At 48.8% G+C, this 13,145-nt stretch overlaps 2 protein-coding genes across 15 annotated transcripts in view; one reads left to right on the top strand and one right to left on the bottom strand.

The window, feature by feature from the left end:
• Ralgps1 (Ral GEF with PH domain and SH3 binding motif 1) overlaps positions 1-13,145 on the top strand; it is a 252,182-nt gene that overhangs the window by 138,489 nt on the left and 100,548 nt on the right. The gene's annotated exons all lie outside the window — the stretch shown is intronic.
• Angptl2 (angiopoietin like 2) overlaps positions 156-13,145 on the bottom strand; it is a 31,334-nt gene continuing 18,344 nt past the window's right edge. For both annotated transcript variants that reach the window (XM_034496564.2, XM_034496563.2), the window contains 3 exons: positions 5,512-5,705; positions 3,971-4,241; positions 156-1,821 (listed from right to left, as the gene is read on the bottom strand). In XM_034496564.2, coding sequence (XP_034352455.1) covers positions 1,622-1,821; positions 3,971-4,241; positions 5,512-5,705 — 665 coding nt within the window. In that variant the 3' untranslated portion in view covers positions 156-1,621. The remainder of the gene's footprint in view (positions 1,822-3,970; positions 4,242-5,511; positions 5,706-13,145) is intronic.

Raw genomic sequence — 13,145 nt, 5'->3', positions numbered from 1 at the left:
CACACTGGCCAGAGGTGCCCTGGTGTGGGGACCTGATGGGGCAGGTAGGAGGGTGTGGTCTTGATGGCCTTATGTGTGCTAGCTACTGCATCTCTTGCTTTTACTAACAGAAGCCCCAGGAGGGCATTCTAGAAGAGCAACACACAGTGCAGGTGTATCCACACAACACTGATGGCTTTTATTGCAGATTTGTGTCATTACAAGGATAGTCTGGCAATATATTTTAAAAAACAAAATCAAAACAAAACCTCCCTTTTATATATACAGAGAACATGCTACATGGTACACTGGGAGAAATGCTGAGGTAATAGGGCAGTGCACCCAGATTTGGACAGTACCAAATGCCCTGCACCTCACACACCCGGCACACGCACCCACTGGGAGGGTCTCACCTTCTTGAGTTATCTGTTGCCCCTGGCATGGCAGTCATCTGGTAACTCTAAGTGGGACTCAGGAAGTCACCCTGCTGCAGTGTATCAGGCGCTCCTGAGAGCATTGCAACTCATGGAAAGTAGTCAGTTTTTCCTTCTGTGGCCTCATCTTCTGAGGAGATGTAACTTGGTGACAGGGTGAAGACTGTTCCCCATGAGCACAGGACCTCAAATCTGCAGCCGTCTGGGGTCCCAACCTATTGGCAGTGACTTCTCTCCAATGGAGTATCTCTGGCAAAGCAGGGCACTGTTTGTGTAGAGGTTAAAATTCTGTAGAGGCTAAAGTATGAATGGAAGGTGCAAGACTAAATACAGGTCTCTGCGGCTGCCACTGTGGTTTTTGGCCTGGCCTTCTTTCCCGTTCCCAGCCAGAACCTGAGCCTAGACTGTTTCCTGCCCAGAGGCCAATGAATTGTGCCAGAAATAAAGGTCTGTGTGGCAGAAAAGGAGAGGCCGGGGGAGAAGAGAGAAGAGGACCCTTGACTTCCAGTGGGCATCCAGAGACTAAGGCACAGGAGGTGCAGGCTGAGGGGTAACTGGATGGAACGGTGCTGAGCCATCCTGAGAGGGGAACATACAACAGTAGGAGGGGAGGTGGTTGATCACATGCCCAAGGGGGTTCAATAGAGAGAAGGCCAGGAACCCCTCTGTGAGAGATGAGCTTGCAGACATTCTGGAAACAATCCAGGCAGTACCAAGGACTAGTTTTCGAAATCAGGGCTACGTGGCCTGTTCTGTCCTTAGACAATGAGGTGTACTTTGTCTTAAGCGGAAAGCTGTGGTGCTGGGGTAAGCCCCTAAGAACTGAGCATGGAAAAGTTAAGTATATGTGGAAATCCATATGTGTGTCTAGACATCCCACGTGTGATGTGTGTCTAAGAGCATACACGTGGTGGCTCGTGTGCATGTCTGTCATATCTGGCAGTATTGGCAGTTGTGTTTTTATTAAAGGAACTTAACTGATTGGAAGACTGCAGTTCTGTCCTGTCCTAGAGTACGAGGAGCGGCTGGGTGTAAAAGAAGGCAGGAGGGACCGAGAACACAGTTCATTTCCATCATCTGACAGAGCCACATTGGAAAGCAGAGTCCAACACTCTGTCCTCCCAGGCTGAGTTGGGCCAGCAAAGAGCTGTGCTGAGGTCGCACGGCTGGGATGGCTTCAGGTGATGGTGTTAGTGGCCAGGGAGAGCTTAGTGGAAGGTGTTGGGGTTGGGCCGAATCATCATCACCACCTTCTTGAGCGAGTAAGATCCTCCTCGGAACTCAGCCCAGTAGACCCCATCCTGGTATCGGCTTCGGTAATGGCCCCCACGGTACCAGACTCCATTGAGGTTGGAGTGAGCACAGGCATTATACCACCATCCTCCCTTCTGATAGTGGGCACAGTTTCCTGTAGGAGAGAATGGTATCAGGATTGTTTAGAAGGAAGTGGGTTTGCCCTGTCTGTGGTGTGTGTGCTCCGGGTCTTCACAGAACCCTCAGTAGGAGGCCTGCCTCTGCAGCTTAGTCCTATGATGAGCTGCTGTGGTTACAGATAGGCAGCTCAGCCTCTCCCAGTCTCTGTTTTCCACAGTAAAAGGACAAAAATAATGCCCACCACACAGGACTGCTGCGAGGATAAACAAGGGCCATGCTTAGCCCTTGGCCTGGGTTCCACTCGGGTGAAAATGGAAGTGGCATGCTGTGGGCCAGGAAGGGGAGACGCGGTTCTCTCTGACAGTTTCTTAAGAGCTGAAAGGGCTGGAAAAGACTCTTTCAGAATGATGAGGAAAGTGTTCAAGATGAAATGCCCTTCTTGGCCTCCCCAGCCTGAATTCCATCCAGATAACTTTTTGTGTTATTTCGTAAAAGAGGGATATTTCCATGACCCCCTTGGCATTATCACATTGTACCGCATTCTGCTGCCAAGGACAAGCAGTTCAATAAGAAGTATGGGCAAGGTGCAAGCAGGCATGCAGGGGCATGGTACCCCACAGAGGGAGGACAAGAAGAGTCCAATCACTTGGACATAGTTGGGGTCTGGTCCTAAGAGTCACCCCTTCCTCAAGGAGGCGCTGTGTCCCATGGGAGGAGGGGTGAGGAGTTTGCAGGCAGCTTTCAGCTGAAGTGTGGGCCTTAACCCCAGCCATCGCTTATTTCCCAGACTTTTTCTGGCTTCTGCTAGGCCATGTCCTAACACCACTAGGACCAAGTGGCAGTACTGCGTTGGGCAGACGGGAGAGCTCCCAGCATTCTCCCTATCCACACCTGGCCTCAGCCCTGTGGACTGTTGAACCCGTCTGACCGTTTCCTTCCTCCCTATGATAGCTTCCAAGTGCGTGCTATAGGGCCATGGCCCAGTATCAGACATGAAGACCATCCTTCTGCCTCTGCTGAAAGCTTTTGTAATTTTGGCTCAGAGGACACCACCCCCACCCCCACCCCACACACATACTACAAAGCAATGCCTGCTTTTCTGTGATCCTTACAGCAGAGTTAGTTCAGTGACAAAATAAACAGCTAGATCTCTGTGGTATGAGGACAGGCAGGTCCTGTTCCACCTGGCCCTTGAAGTTTGTGCAAACTGTCCATTACAGTGTGGCTGCCTTAGGGACCTGGGATGAGTTTCCTCTGACTTAATATGCAAGTGTCAGGGATTGCTTGAAGCACAAGCTGTTTCTGAGACAGCCTCCAGAGCTCACTCCTCAAAGGGACAAGGTCCCAGAACATAGTGGGTAGCTAGGCAGGATGGGCTAGGCCTGCCTAGGAAACAGAGGAAGACTCAGTCCAGAGGTAGTGTTGGCTTCTGGAGCCCTGAGCCTTGCTGACTAGCTAACCCACAGGGCCTCTGCACCTCACAAAATGTTCCTGGGTGATAGGCTTCAAAGCCATAAGCTAGAATAGACAACATGGTTGTGGGGTGTTTATACTTAGGACTAAGCCTACTTGGGCATCTTGGATTTTTCTGTATTCTTCTTTGTTTCTTGGTTAATCAAGACCTGGCTTTGAGGATCTAATATGGACAAATGACTTCTCTACTACCTGGTTTCCTCTTGGTGGCTTTCTTACAGTATGGCATTCACATTACAGGTAGCCAGTAAGAGAGTCACCATGCAGATTCCTTACTGCATGCTGCATCCTAACCAGATACTGAGACAAGTGTTCTCGTACGATTCCCTGACCTAGGGGGCATTGTCCTTACTTCCGGATTCAAGAGTATGCAGCATACTGAGGATACATGGCTGAGGTGATGGCGCCAGCCTTGGAATATGGAACACATGACAGACTCAGTGGACTGTGAACATGCGTTCTCAGAAGGAGTTGAGAAGCCTGAAGCATGGGTGCCTTGGCCCAGAGTAGCCCTCATCTGTGAGATCTGTGCACCTCTGCTCCCATTTTTGTAAGTGTCACTTGACTGAGGGCAGTGGGAAGAAGAGAGGGACTTTGAAGCTGCCTGTCACAATGGCATCTTTTTGCCCCAGGCCCTGGAGTCAGGGCCTCTAGTGTTACTGGATCTCTCATCCCTGTTCAACACCTAGGTTTGGTTCTATTTTTCCTACCTGTGTAGACATCATGGTCCCTGTCCAGGGTGGTGAACTGTTTGCCGTTGTGCCAGGTAAAGGAGTCGCCTGCGTTGCCATGATAACGCCCCAGCCGCAGCTTGTAGTACTCGCTTTCTGGCTCCAGTCGGAAGCTAGCATACTCTGCAAAGACCTTGCGGCCAGACCAGTCCTCCATGGTTACAAGCAGTTTGTAGTTGCCTTGGTTTGTCAGCCAGTAGATGTTCTCCAGGCCCAGCCAGTATTCTCCATCGATGTTCCCAAACCCTTGCTGAGGAAGACCCAGGAGAGCACGAGTGAGGAGTTTGTGTCCCGGGAATAGTCAGAGCATAAGGCAGGCCCGGGCTCCAATCCCTGCTATCTGCGTATAGGGTTCTGTGTCTGGGTGAGTTACTGAACCTTTCTAACTGTCAATCTGTGCCATTCACACATCGGAGGAGCACACCTTTTCCCTGCCATCATGTGAGCCTGTTTCTTGTCCTTGCCTGAGGATTCTGTAACTTCTCAAAGGCAGGAAGATGTGGTCACTTGAGAGCCTGGCACCCAGGAGGTATGCAGCCAGCATTGCTTAGACAAGAGCCAGTGCCTCCCCCATGCCTTGGTTGCCTTCTCTGGAGATGGGTTATGTGTGCGGTTATACAAAAGCTCTAGCATAGACTATCAGGGCTAAGAGTTGTGGTAGGCATGTGGCATCCACCTGGCCCTTCTAGGTTTGAAACTCATTTGATTTGTGCTTTGGGGCACCAGCTGAGCAGTGGCCCCCAAAGTCTTTGGAGTGGTTTTCAGAGCCCAGCACTGTCAGCCTCCATAGGGCCCATGAGCACTTGCTGTGCTTCACTGTCTCCTTGAGAGAATGGAAAAATACAAGGAGGAACTCAGGGCTAGGCTTCGGAGGATGGACAAGCAGGAAGTCCACAGGCTACCCAGGGCTAGCCAGGATGGAGGAGACTGGAGAAGCTGTAGCAGGACTCCACACAGAGGCATCGGGGCTGATGGGAGCCCTTGGCTGCCATTGCTGCTTTACCACGCTGTGGCTGTAAGCCACGCGCAGCATGCTCTCCCTTCTCACCTGTAAGGTGACTTTAGAGCAATACCTTCTTCCAGGGCATAGTTACAGTCCTTGACACAGGACATGTGTCCATTGGCCTGAGCTGTTCATACCATCCTTACTCTTGGTTCAGAGCAGGGTGGGAGGTGTGGGGGATCCCTTGCACTTGACTTACAAGGAGAAGCATTCAATATCCTGGGAACTGGGAGTCCCAGAGAACGGACCCACTTATTGTCAGAGGTCCCTACACGTGGCTTTTAGAGAGCTTCTCAGGCCCTTGGAGCCTTGGGACCTTCCCCTTCTGGATCTCAAGAGCAGATCCACCTTATAGAGGCCCTGGCTGGGAGTAAGATGCTGTCTCTACTCCATCCTCTCCTGAACAGCAGACAAGGAGAGGCCTGGCCTTACCACTCAGATAGCTTTGCAGAAATGGTCCTGTCCTTGTCCTGTGCAGTCACCTTGCAGGCAATGCATACAGGCCCAGTGGTCTCACCTTATAGGTTTCCCAGTTCCTGAAGAAGTTGACAGAGCCATCCAGGCGTCTCTGGATGACAGTCCAACCTCCAGGGTCATGTCTCTGGTCACACCACACCTGCATAAGGCGGTTGGTATTCTCAGGCTTCACCAGGTAGATGGAGCTGGTGCTGTGACCATCCTCCAGGGCCTGCAGGCAATCTCTCCATGGCCCTGTAGACACAGTATGTATATGTTATAACCGTCTGCTTTCAGGCTACACCCTAGCTATACTCTAGACAGGCATATACTCCAACAGAGAGCTAAGGAACACATATTGAAGGGGCAGGTCTTTATTTTTTAAGCTTGAGAAGTCATCTACTATAAAAACAGGAGCCCAGGCCAAGCATCAGGAGGCCTGGATGCAAGCCCCACTCCTGCTCTCGCTCCCCCATGAGAACACTTCATGGCTTCTCGCCCCTGGTGTCTTTCTTTGTAGATGAGTCATTGTTTTTCTCATTCAGAGCTGTTAAGTGAATTCAGTGTCACTGTCTTCAGACACACCAGAAGAGGGCATCAGATCCCATTACAGATGGTTGTGAGCCACCACATGGTTGCTGAGAATTGAACTCAGGACCTCTGGCAGAGCAGCCAGTGCTCTTAACCACTGAGCCATCTCTCCAACTCCTCTTTGAGTGATTTTTAAAGAAGTCATTCCCATTGGTGCACTGAGATGTGTGCCTAAGATCATGGCAACCTCTTCAGTGTCATGTGGGCTCAGTGCAATGCTTTGCCAAATCCAATCTGTGGCTCTCCTTAGCAGGCGAAACTAAAATCATTCCAGGAGCCTATAGATGCCATGTGTCTTTCAGCCCCTGAGCACAGCTCTGTCCTCCAGTGATATCCTATGTTTTGAGATTATTCACACTACAAGAAGGTACACACTTGAGTCATCCAGTCTAGTCAAGCTGGGGTCTTCCACAGTGATTGGAGACGACTTCTGGAGGTTTCAATACCTACCTAGTGGACTACGTAGTTTAAAATTGTCATGATACTTTGCTGCGTGCTTCTCAGAACATCTTTCAGACCAAGAGTGGTTAAGATGAAATGTGCTAGGACATGTGACTTGCTTCCTACTTTGTGTGTTCGTTCTATAACCATTTAATAAATGGCTGTAGTGGTGCACACCTGTCATTCTAGCACTTGGTGTGTCAGAAGGATCAGAAGTTCAAGGTCGGCATCTGCCACAAAGTGAGTTCTGAGCCAGCCTTAGTAATGAGACCCTGTCTCAGGAAACAAGGATAAAACAACAATAAAGGCAGCTATTCATTGAGTCCTACTCTGTAAGGACTCCAACACTCCAGGTTGGAGTCCTTACAGAGTAAGACTCCAACACTTCAACACTGAGTTCTCCAGGCTCAGGCCAGTGTTGGCTGTCTCTGGTGGCCAGGCTTCACCAGCACTCCTAGCTATGATTCTGGTGATCCTCTCTTCCTCTTTCCATGGGTGAGGAGGTAGCCCCCGGTGGGTGGTAGGTTCACCCAGCTTTTCCCAAACAGCCCTAGCTTTGCAGCTTCCTGGAGGCTGGCACTTGGTTTGAGCTAGCCTATTTTGTGGGCTAAAGCTTAGATTTGGGAACCTTCCTGGGCCTTGCAAGCAGTGTGGAGTACCTGTTGGGAACAGGAACCATCTGCTTCTTTGTCAGTCTCTGTACAAGTTCAGCTGGGCTGACAGTCAGTGCTCTTCTTTCTTCATTCTCTAGGGACTTCTTACACCTCTGCCTTTTCTCTACACACATGATAAGCAGGTTCCCCAAGTACCCAGCCTGTGCCCAGGTACCCAGCCTTTACAGAATGTATGGCACACAAGCACTTCCTTCCTTTCCTTTCTTCCTTCCTTCCTTCCTTCCTTCCTTCCTTCCTTCCTTCTTCCCTCCCTCCCTTTCTTTCTCCCTTCTTTTTTCCCCTCCCTCCCCTCCTTTATTCCCTGATGCCACATCCTGCTTTTGCTTGCCCCCACTTTCCGTCCTGGGGAAGGGGAAGCCAGATCTTCAGGAGGAACATTCAAAAAAGAGAAAAAGATCGTTATTTTTGGCCCAAGCTCCAGGGACTGAGACAGAGAATGAGAGTCTGTCCCTGACAGCTGGAGCAGCGCCGGTGGCATGGGAGGCCTCCCAGCTTTCTACCAGGTCAGCAGGACAGGGAGGACTTAGTGAGCATGCTGGGACAGAGGACAGAAGGCAAGGGAGACTACAGAATAACCCCACCAAAGCCAGCAGCCAGGTTTCTTCCTGCACAGCCACCCAGCTCCTGGGGGTGGCTGGATGCAGAGGCTGTTCTTGAAGGGGTACAATATAGGTAGGCCCTGGAGGTCACTGGGAAGGTGATAGGCTGGTATCACAGCTGCAAATCTGTGCTGCCTTCCACAGTTTAGCTTTGCCTCTGGCATTCTTGAAAATGAGCTTAAAATTTTTTTTTAATTTTAATTTTATTTTTTTAAGATTAGTATTTTAGAATGATTTGAGGTCTTTAGTAGTAAAATCTTTTAAGTAGTAATATTTTTGTAGAAAGGCCTGGGAGATGGCTCAGAAGGTAAAGGGCTTGTTGTGCAGCATGAGGACCTGATTCAGGCCCCAGAACCGTTGCAGAGCATTGTGGTGGCATGCGCCTGGGATCTCAGTGCTCCTACGGCAAAATGGGAGATAAAGACTGGAGAGGCCCCTTAAGCTTGGGGACTAGCTAGCCTGGCATCCAGAGTGACAGACAAGAGAGACCTGTCTCAGGCAGTGTGTTAGCATGTCATCTGACTACCACATGCATGCCGTGACACTCATACACCCATACCCACATGTGTAAATACATATAAATTTCACACACATAATACAAAACCATGCATATATACAAGACAACAAATATCACCCATATACATACACACATATACAATAAATAATTTATTGAAGAAAAATGCAGGCTTATACAGATTTTGGACATGCTTCAGAAGGTAAGTAGACTCTTGAGGCCCGGTAAGAACACCTCACTCTAAGAAAGGCCTGTCTGGAGAAGCAGTAGTAACAGTTTGGCATTGGAGCCTAAGCATGGCTTTTGCTGTGGCCTCAGTCTGTTGCAGGCCTTGCCTAGGTATTTACACTGCTGATTCTTTTCATGCTCCTATTAGGTAGTTATAACTGCCTCATTTACAAATGAGAAAATCAGAGCCTAGAGACCTTAGGGGACACCCCAAGGCTACATGGCCCTTGGAGACATGGCAGTCTAAGACCTCAAATGATCTGTTTAGGAATGTGTTCACTCTGATGCACCATTCTTTCTCCCCAACCAGAGGGGACTTGAGACTAGAGGCCTGGCTCTGATCTTGGCATACTAATGACTATATATCTGTCAGGTTGTTAAACCCCTTTATTTTTGTCTTTGTTGATAATTTGGGTTTTGTCTTATTTTTCTCCCCTACATTTGCTTACTTTGTCTTTTGCCTATTTGGTGTCCTATGATGTTGAAGTTTCCTTTGTGTGTATGTAGCAAATCTGGTCATTGTGTAAGGCCTTCTAGAATCGTGGAATAGTTTGAAATTATGTAGAAGCACTCATGTTTTCTGCCTTGCACATACCCTGCAGTTTGTATAACACTTGATGTATTTATAAAAAGATAAAGAGATATAGAATATGTTCTGTGGGTGTGTGGAGAGGTATGGGGGAAGGGGATGTCTCAGAAAGGGCCCACCGAGACATCTCTTCCTCCTGAGGGACCAGCCACACACCAGTATAGTATAGAATAGAGTTTATTCAGGGCATGGGGAGGGGAGTTAAGAGGGCAGTAGAGGCAGAGAGAGAGAGAGAGAGAGAGAGAGAGAGAGAGAGAGAGAGAGAGAGAGAGAGAGAGAGAAGTAGAAGTAGAGGCTGTCCATGAGCACATGGAGAGAGGGGGAAGGGAAGGGGCGAGAGGACTGGGAGAAGCAAGAGGTGGAGGAGCAAGAGAGAGAGGAAGGGGCAAGCAGCCCCTTTTATAGTGGGCCAGGACTACCTAGCTGTTGCTAGGTAACTGTGGGAGTGGAGTTTAGACAGAATGCCAACAACACTCAGGCCATCGTTAAATAGCTGAGGCTCTCTTGGAAGCCTGGCAGATCTCCACACTCAAACACATCCCCTTTGCTTAGTTAACGTAAGCAAGAGGGAAAATTATCAGCATAAACAGCAAGTGAAAATCAGTTCAAAGTATAGACTGCATTGAAAAAGGCAGCACTGGGCTGGAGAGATGGCTCAGTGGTTAAGAGCACCAACTGCCTTTCCAGAGGTCCTAAGTTCAATTCCCAGCATCCACATGGTGGCTCACAACCATCTGTAATGGGATCTGATGCCCTCTTCTGGTGTGTCTGAAGACAGCTCCAATGTACTTATATAAATAAATGTTTAAAAAAGAAAAAAGAAAACGTGGCACCAACACCCTGCTGTGATGAGAAGCCTTTGTGTAACAGGGATGGAGCAGCGACTGATCTGTGAGGCATATAAATAATGCAGTGAGGATTCAACACGGCAGCATATAAATAACTTGGTGACAAACCTGTTAGTATTGCACTGGGATGATGCCACAAAGGGCCAAGCAGAGCACTCAGGTTTTGGTAAAGAGTCTGGGGCTGGAGTAGTGTGTGGTTGGAGAAAGACTACTGATGCTTGTGTTGGAGACGCTGGAGTCGGATCTTGGTGACTTTTCTTACAGTGTGACTCCAGGCAGGTTCCTGCCTTAGTTTTACTGCTGTGACACAGGGAAAGAAAACCAGCCATCCTGTGGATCTCAGGTCAGGGGCTCGATAGTCTCTCTCCTTAGATACAAGTGTGACATGTTGGAAGTGGGTCAACCCCCCTTCCTTGAGACATACATGCTGCTTGCTCTTGAATTTCCAAAACTAAGTATATATATTGTAACACACACACACACACGCAGGCGTGCATGTGTGTGTGTCTCTATGTATCTGTGTGTCTATGTCTATTAATAAGTATTCCACTAGGCACACTTTAGAAGTCAGAATCAGTGGAGGCTACAGAGCTGCGCTGCAGTAGAAAATGAGAATATGTTTTTGTTGAGTACAGCTGAATGAATGTTCAAAGTGCAATGGGCGAAGCATCTTCTGGCGCAGAGCGAGTGCACAGCGGTGTTTGCATTGGCTTCCCTTCTGAGAAGCAGCTCTGCCCGCAGCACCAGGCCAACACTAACTCGGCGGCACCCAGGCTCACCTCCATAAAGACCATATTTACACCATAGTCGGAATGTTCCACATGAAGAGCAGTGCGGCTACCATGGCAAGCAGATCTATGTGGTTCCCTAGAGAGAGGCAGCAGTGCAGGAAAAGCACAAGATTGAGGCTGAGGATGGGGGATGGGGGAGGAATGCTGGCTACCTGGAACACAAGATATGCAGGCCTTCAGCCTTGGTACCCTGGGATCAGCCCTGGGAATTTTGAAATTATTTGGCCTGGAGTAACACAATCAATTTATGGTTGGCTCTGGTTTCTCAGCAATCACCTAGGGGTGATTGGGGTGGTAGTCCACTTCTTGTCTCTGGCATTCCTGATGGAGACATCACAGATACAAGGCACATAGCCACCATGAAAAACAGGGAGTACTTCATTGGTTGTCTTTCTGGTAAAAGCAAGTTGAGGCTGGCAGCCAGGCTAGACTCAAGTGTACTATTATCTTCTGTGTCCTCTCTGTAACGTGAGGATGACCAGCTTCAGCTGGATTGACCCAGGCCCTGTAGCTGGTGCAGTGGTCCTGACCAGGCACAGTGCAGCACCTACAGCAGCAGCACACCTGAAGGGTGAGTTAAGGAGCAGAGCCTTCCAGAGCTGGCTAGCAGGTGATGGCTCTTCTCTTAAGGACCTGATGGCCTGAGGCTGAATAGAGGGCCCTGGGACCTGTGGAGGTGTCCTTGGAAGTGTTCCTGAGAATGCTTTAGTTCTCATGTCCCCCTAGACACCAAGACACCTTCCTTGTGTGAGGACTCTGTGAGATGTTCAGTTCTCATTGATGGTCTGCGCCCATGAATTCTCTTTGCCAACAGAAATGACTAGATAGTAAAAATGGATCTAAAATGCCCTACTCAAATTTACCCATTTAATGCCAGGGCAAATGTACTTCATAGGCGTGAGACATACCCAGGTCTCTGGGTGTCCTCAACAAGCAGGCCTGAAGTCACATCCTGTAAAGGACATGAGGAACAATTTTGTCTAATAATTCTTGAGTTTCATTTTTCAAGAAGTTTGGCAAAATTATTGTCCATGTCAATGGCTACCTTTCGGTGAAGCAGAGTGCAAGCAGTGACCTGACTGCAGGACTAGTTAGTTTGCAGGTTGTCAGTGCTGGCGGTGTGTGTGTTGTCTCTTCCTTGCAGTGGGGATGCACATGAACTCACTCTGTCCTTAGCATTGAGGGCCTCAGGCAGAGAGTTTAGAGGGCTTCACTAACTGTTTGAAGAAAAAAAAAATCTCACTGGTTCTCAGATATGAAAAGAAAAGTACAAAATAAAAATTTATTAGCTTATGATTAAATTTCTACAAAGTGTATCTGCCATCTGTCAGATTCACTGATTGGTAACTTTCACCTCTATAAAAGATGTTATTACTTTGGGAAACAATTTGTAGGTTAGATTTTTTCTCACTTCCCAAGAATTCCTGAGCACGCCTGATATTTGCTGAGAAATTGGAGCCAACCATAAATTAATTGAGTTACTGCTGGCCAAATAATTTCAAAGGCAGAATTATTCAACCCCTTTCAGAATTGTTACAGTAAAAATTATATTGGCTGTGTGAGGTGAGTGCACTTGAGTGCATCTGATACAGCTCCAGGTCTCCCAGAGCTCTTAGGGCTCATGAAGAGTTTGCAGGGGCTCCAGCCTGTTTGACCTCAAAATAAATAATACTGCTCTACTGAAATGTTGAGTGTTAGTTGCAGGCTGAGAAGCACGTGCCCACTCAGGTTTCCAGCAGGCAGCTGGGTCTAAAATGGAGATGGGAGTTTAAAATAGCATAGGAAAGGGCTGGGGCTGGGGTGGAACTCTGTGACAGAGCTTGTGTTTGTCATTCTTTGGGCCCTGGGTTCAACCACCCACACCATAGGGGGGCAAAAGAGAGAAAGAGAACAATGTTCAGGTTAGCAGGGTCCTGGAAGCCACACTGTGTAGAGGTGAGCAGCCCTCTGTGCTCTGGGGGTTGGGACGGAGGCTGCCTTCCCTGGTGTTGCTGTTGGTAACCTCCACGGCTGCCTGGATGAGGTAGGCATTGGATGTGAGGGGCTCACAGTTGAGTGCGGACACACCATGGAAGAATTGATCAGACCCAGGACTCTGAATCCACAAATGCTGAACAAGTGGCTGATGGTCCTGTGGTCAGCCAGTCTACGGACACTTTCTGAGGAAGGGGTTGCTTCATTGGCTCTTCTTAAGGATCCTGTGTTGGCTTTCCCTGTCACTTTTTATCTCTCACATGCTCACAAGGTTCTCTTTATCCTCTGTCCTGCCATTTTATCCTGGGGCTGGACCACAAGCCACTTGGTATGTAATTTGTGGCATTTTGGCCTTTTTCTCTGTCTGAAACAGGACATTTGCCTAGCCCTGAGCCTGGTCTTTATGGTTCCCTGACAGTTGCTTACCATGGCTGAGAGCAGATTTC

This window comes from Arvicanthis niloticus, chromosome 2 (genome assembly GCF_011762505.2).
Source record: "Arvicanthis niloticus isolate mArvNil1 chromosome 2, mArvNil1.pat.X, whole genome shotgun sequence".
In the NCBI taxonomy this organism is placed as follows: domain Eukaryota; kingdom Metazoa; phylum Chordata; class Mammalia; order Rodentia; family Muridae; genus Arvicanthis; species Arvicanthis niloticus.
The sequence above is the reverse complement of the archived record's forward strand: the minus strand, read 5'-3'. Positions and strand labels throughout refer to the sequence as shown.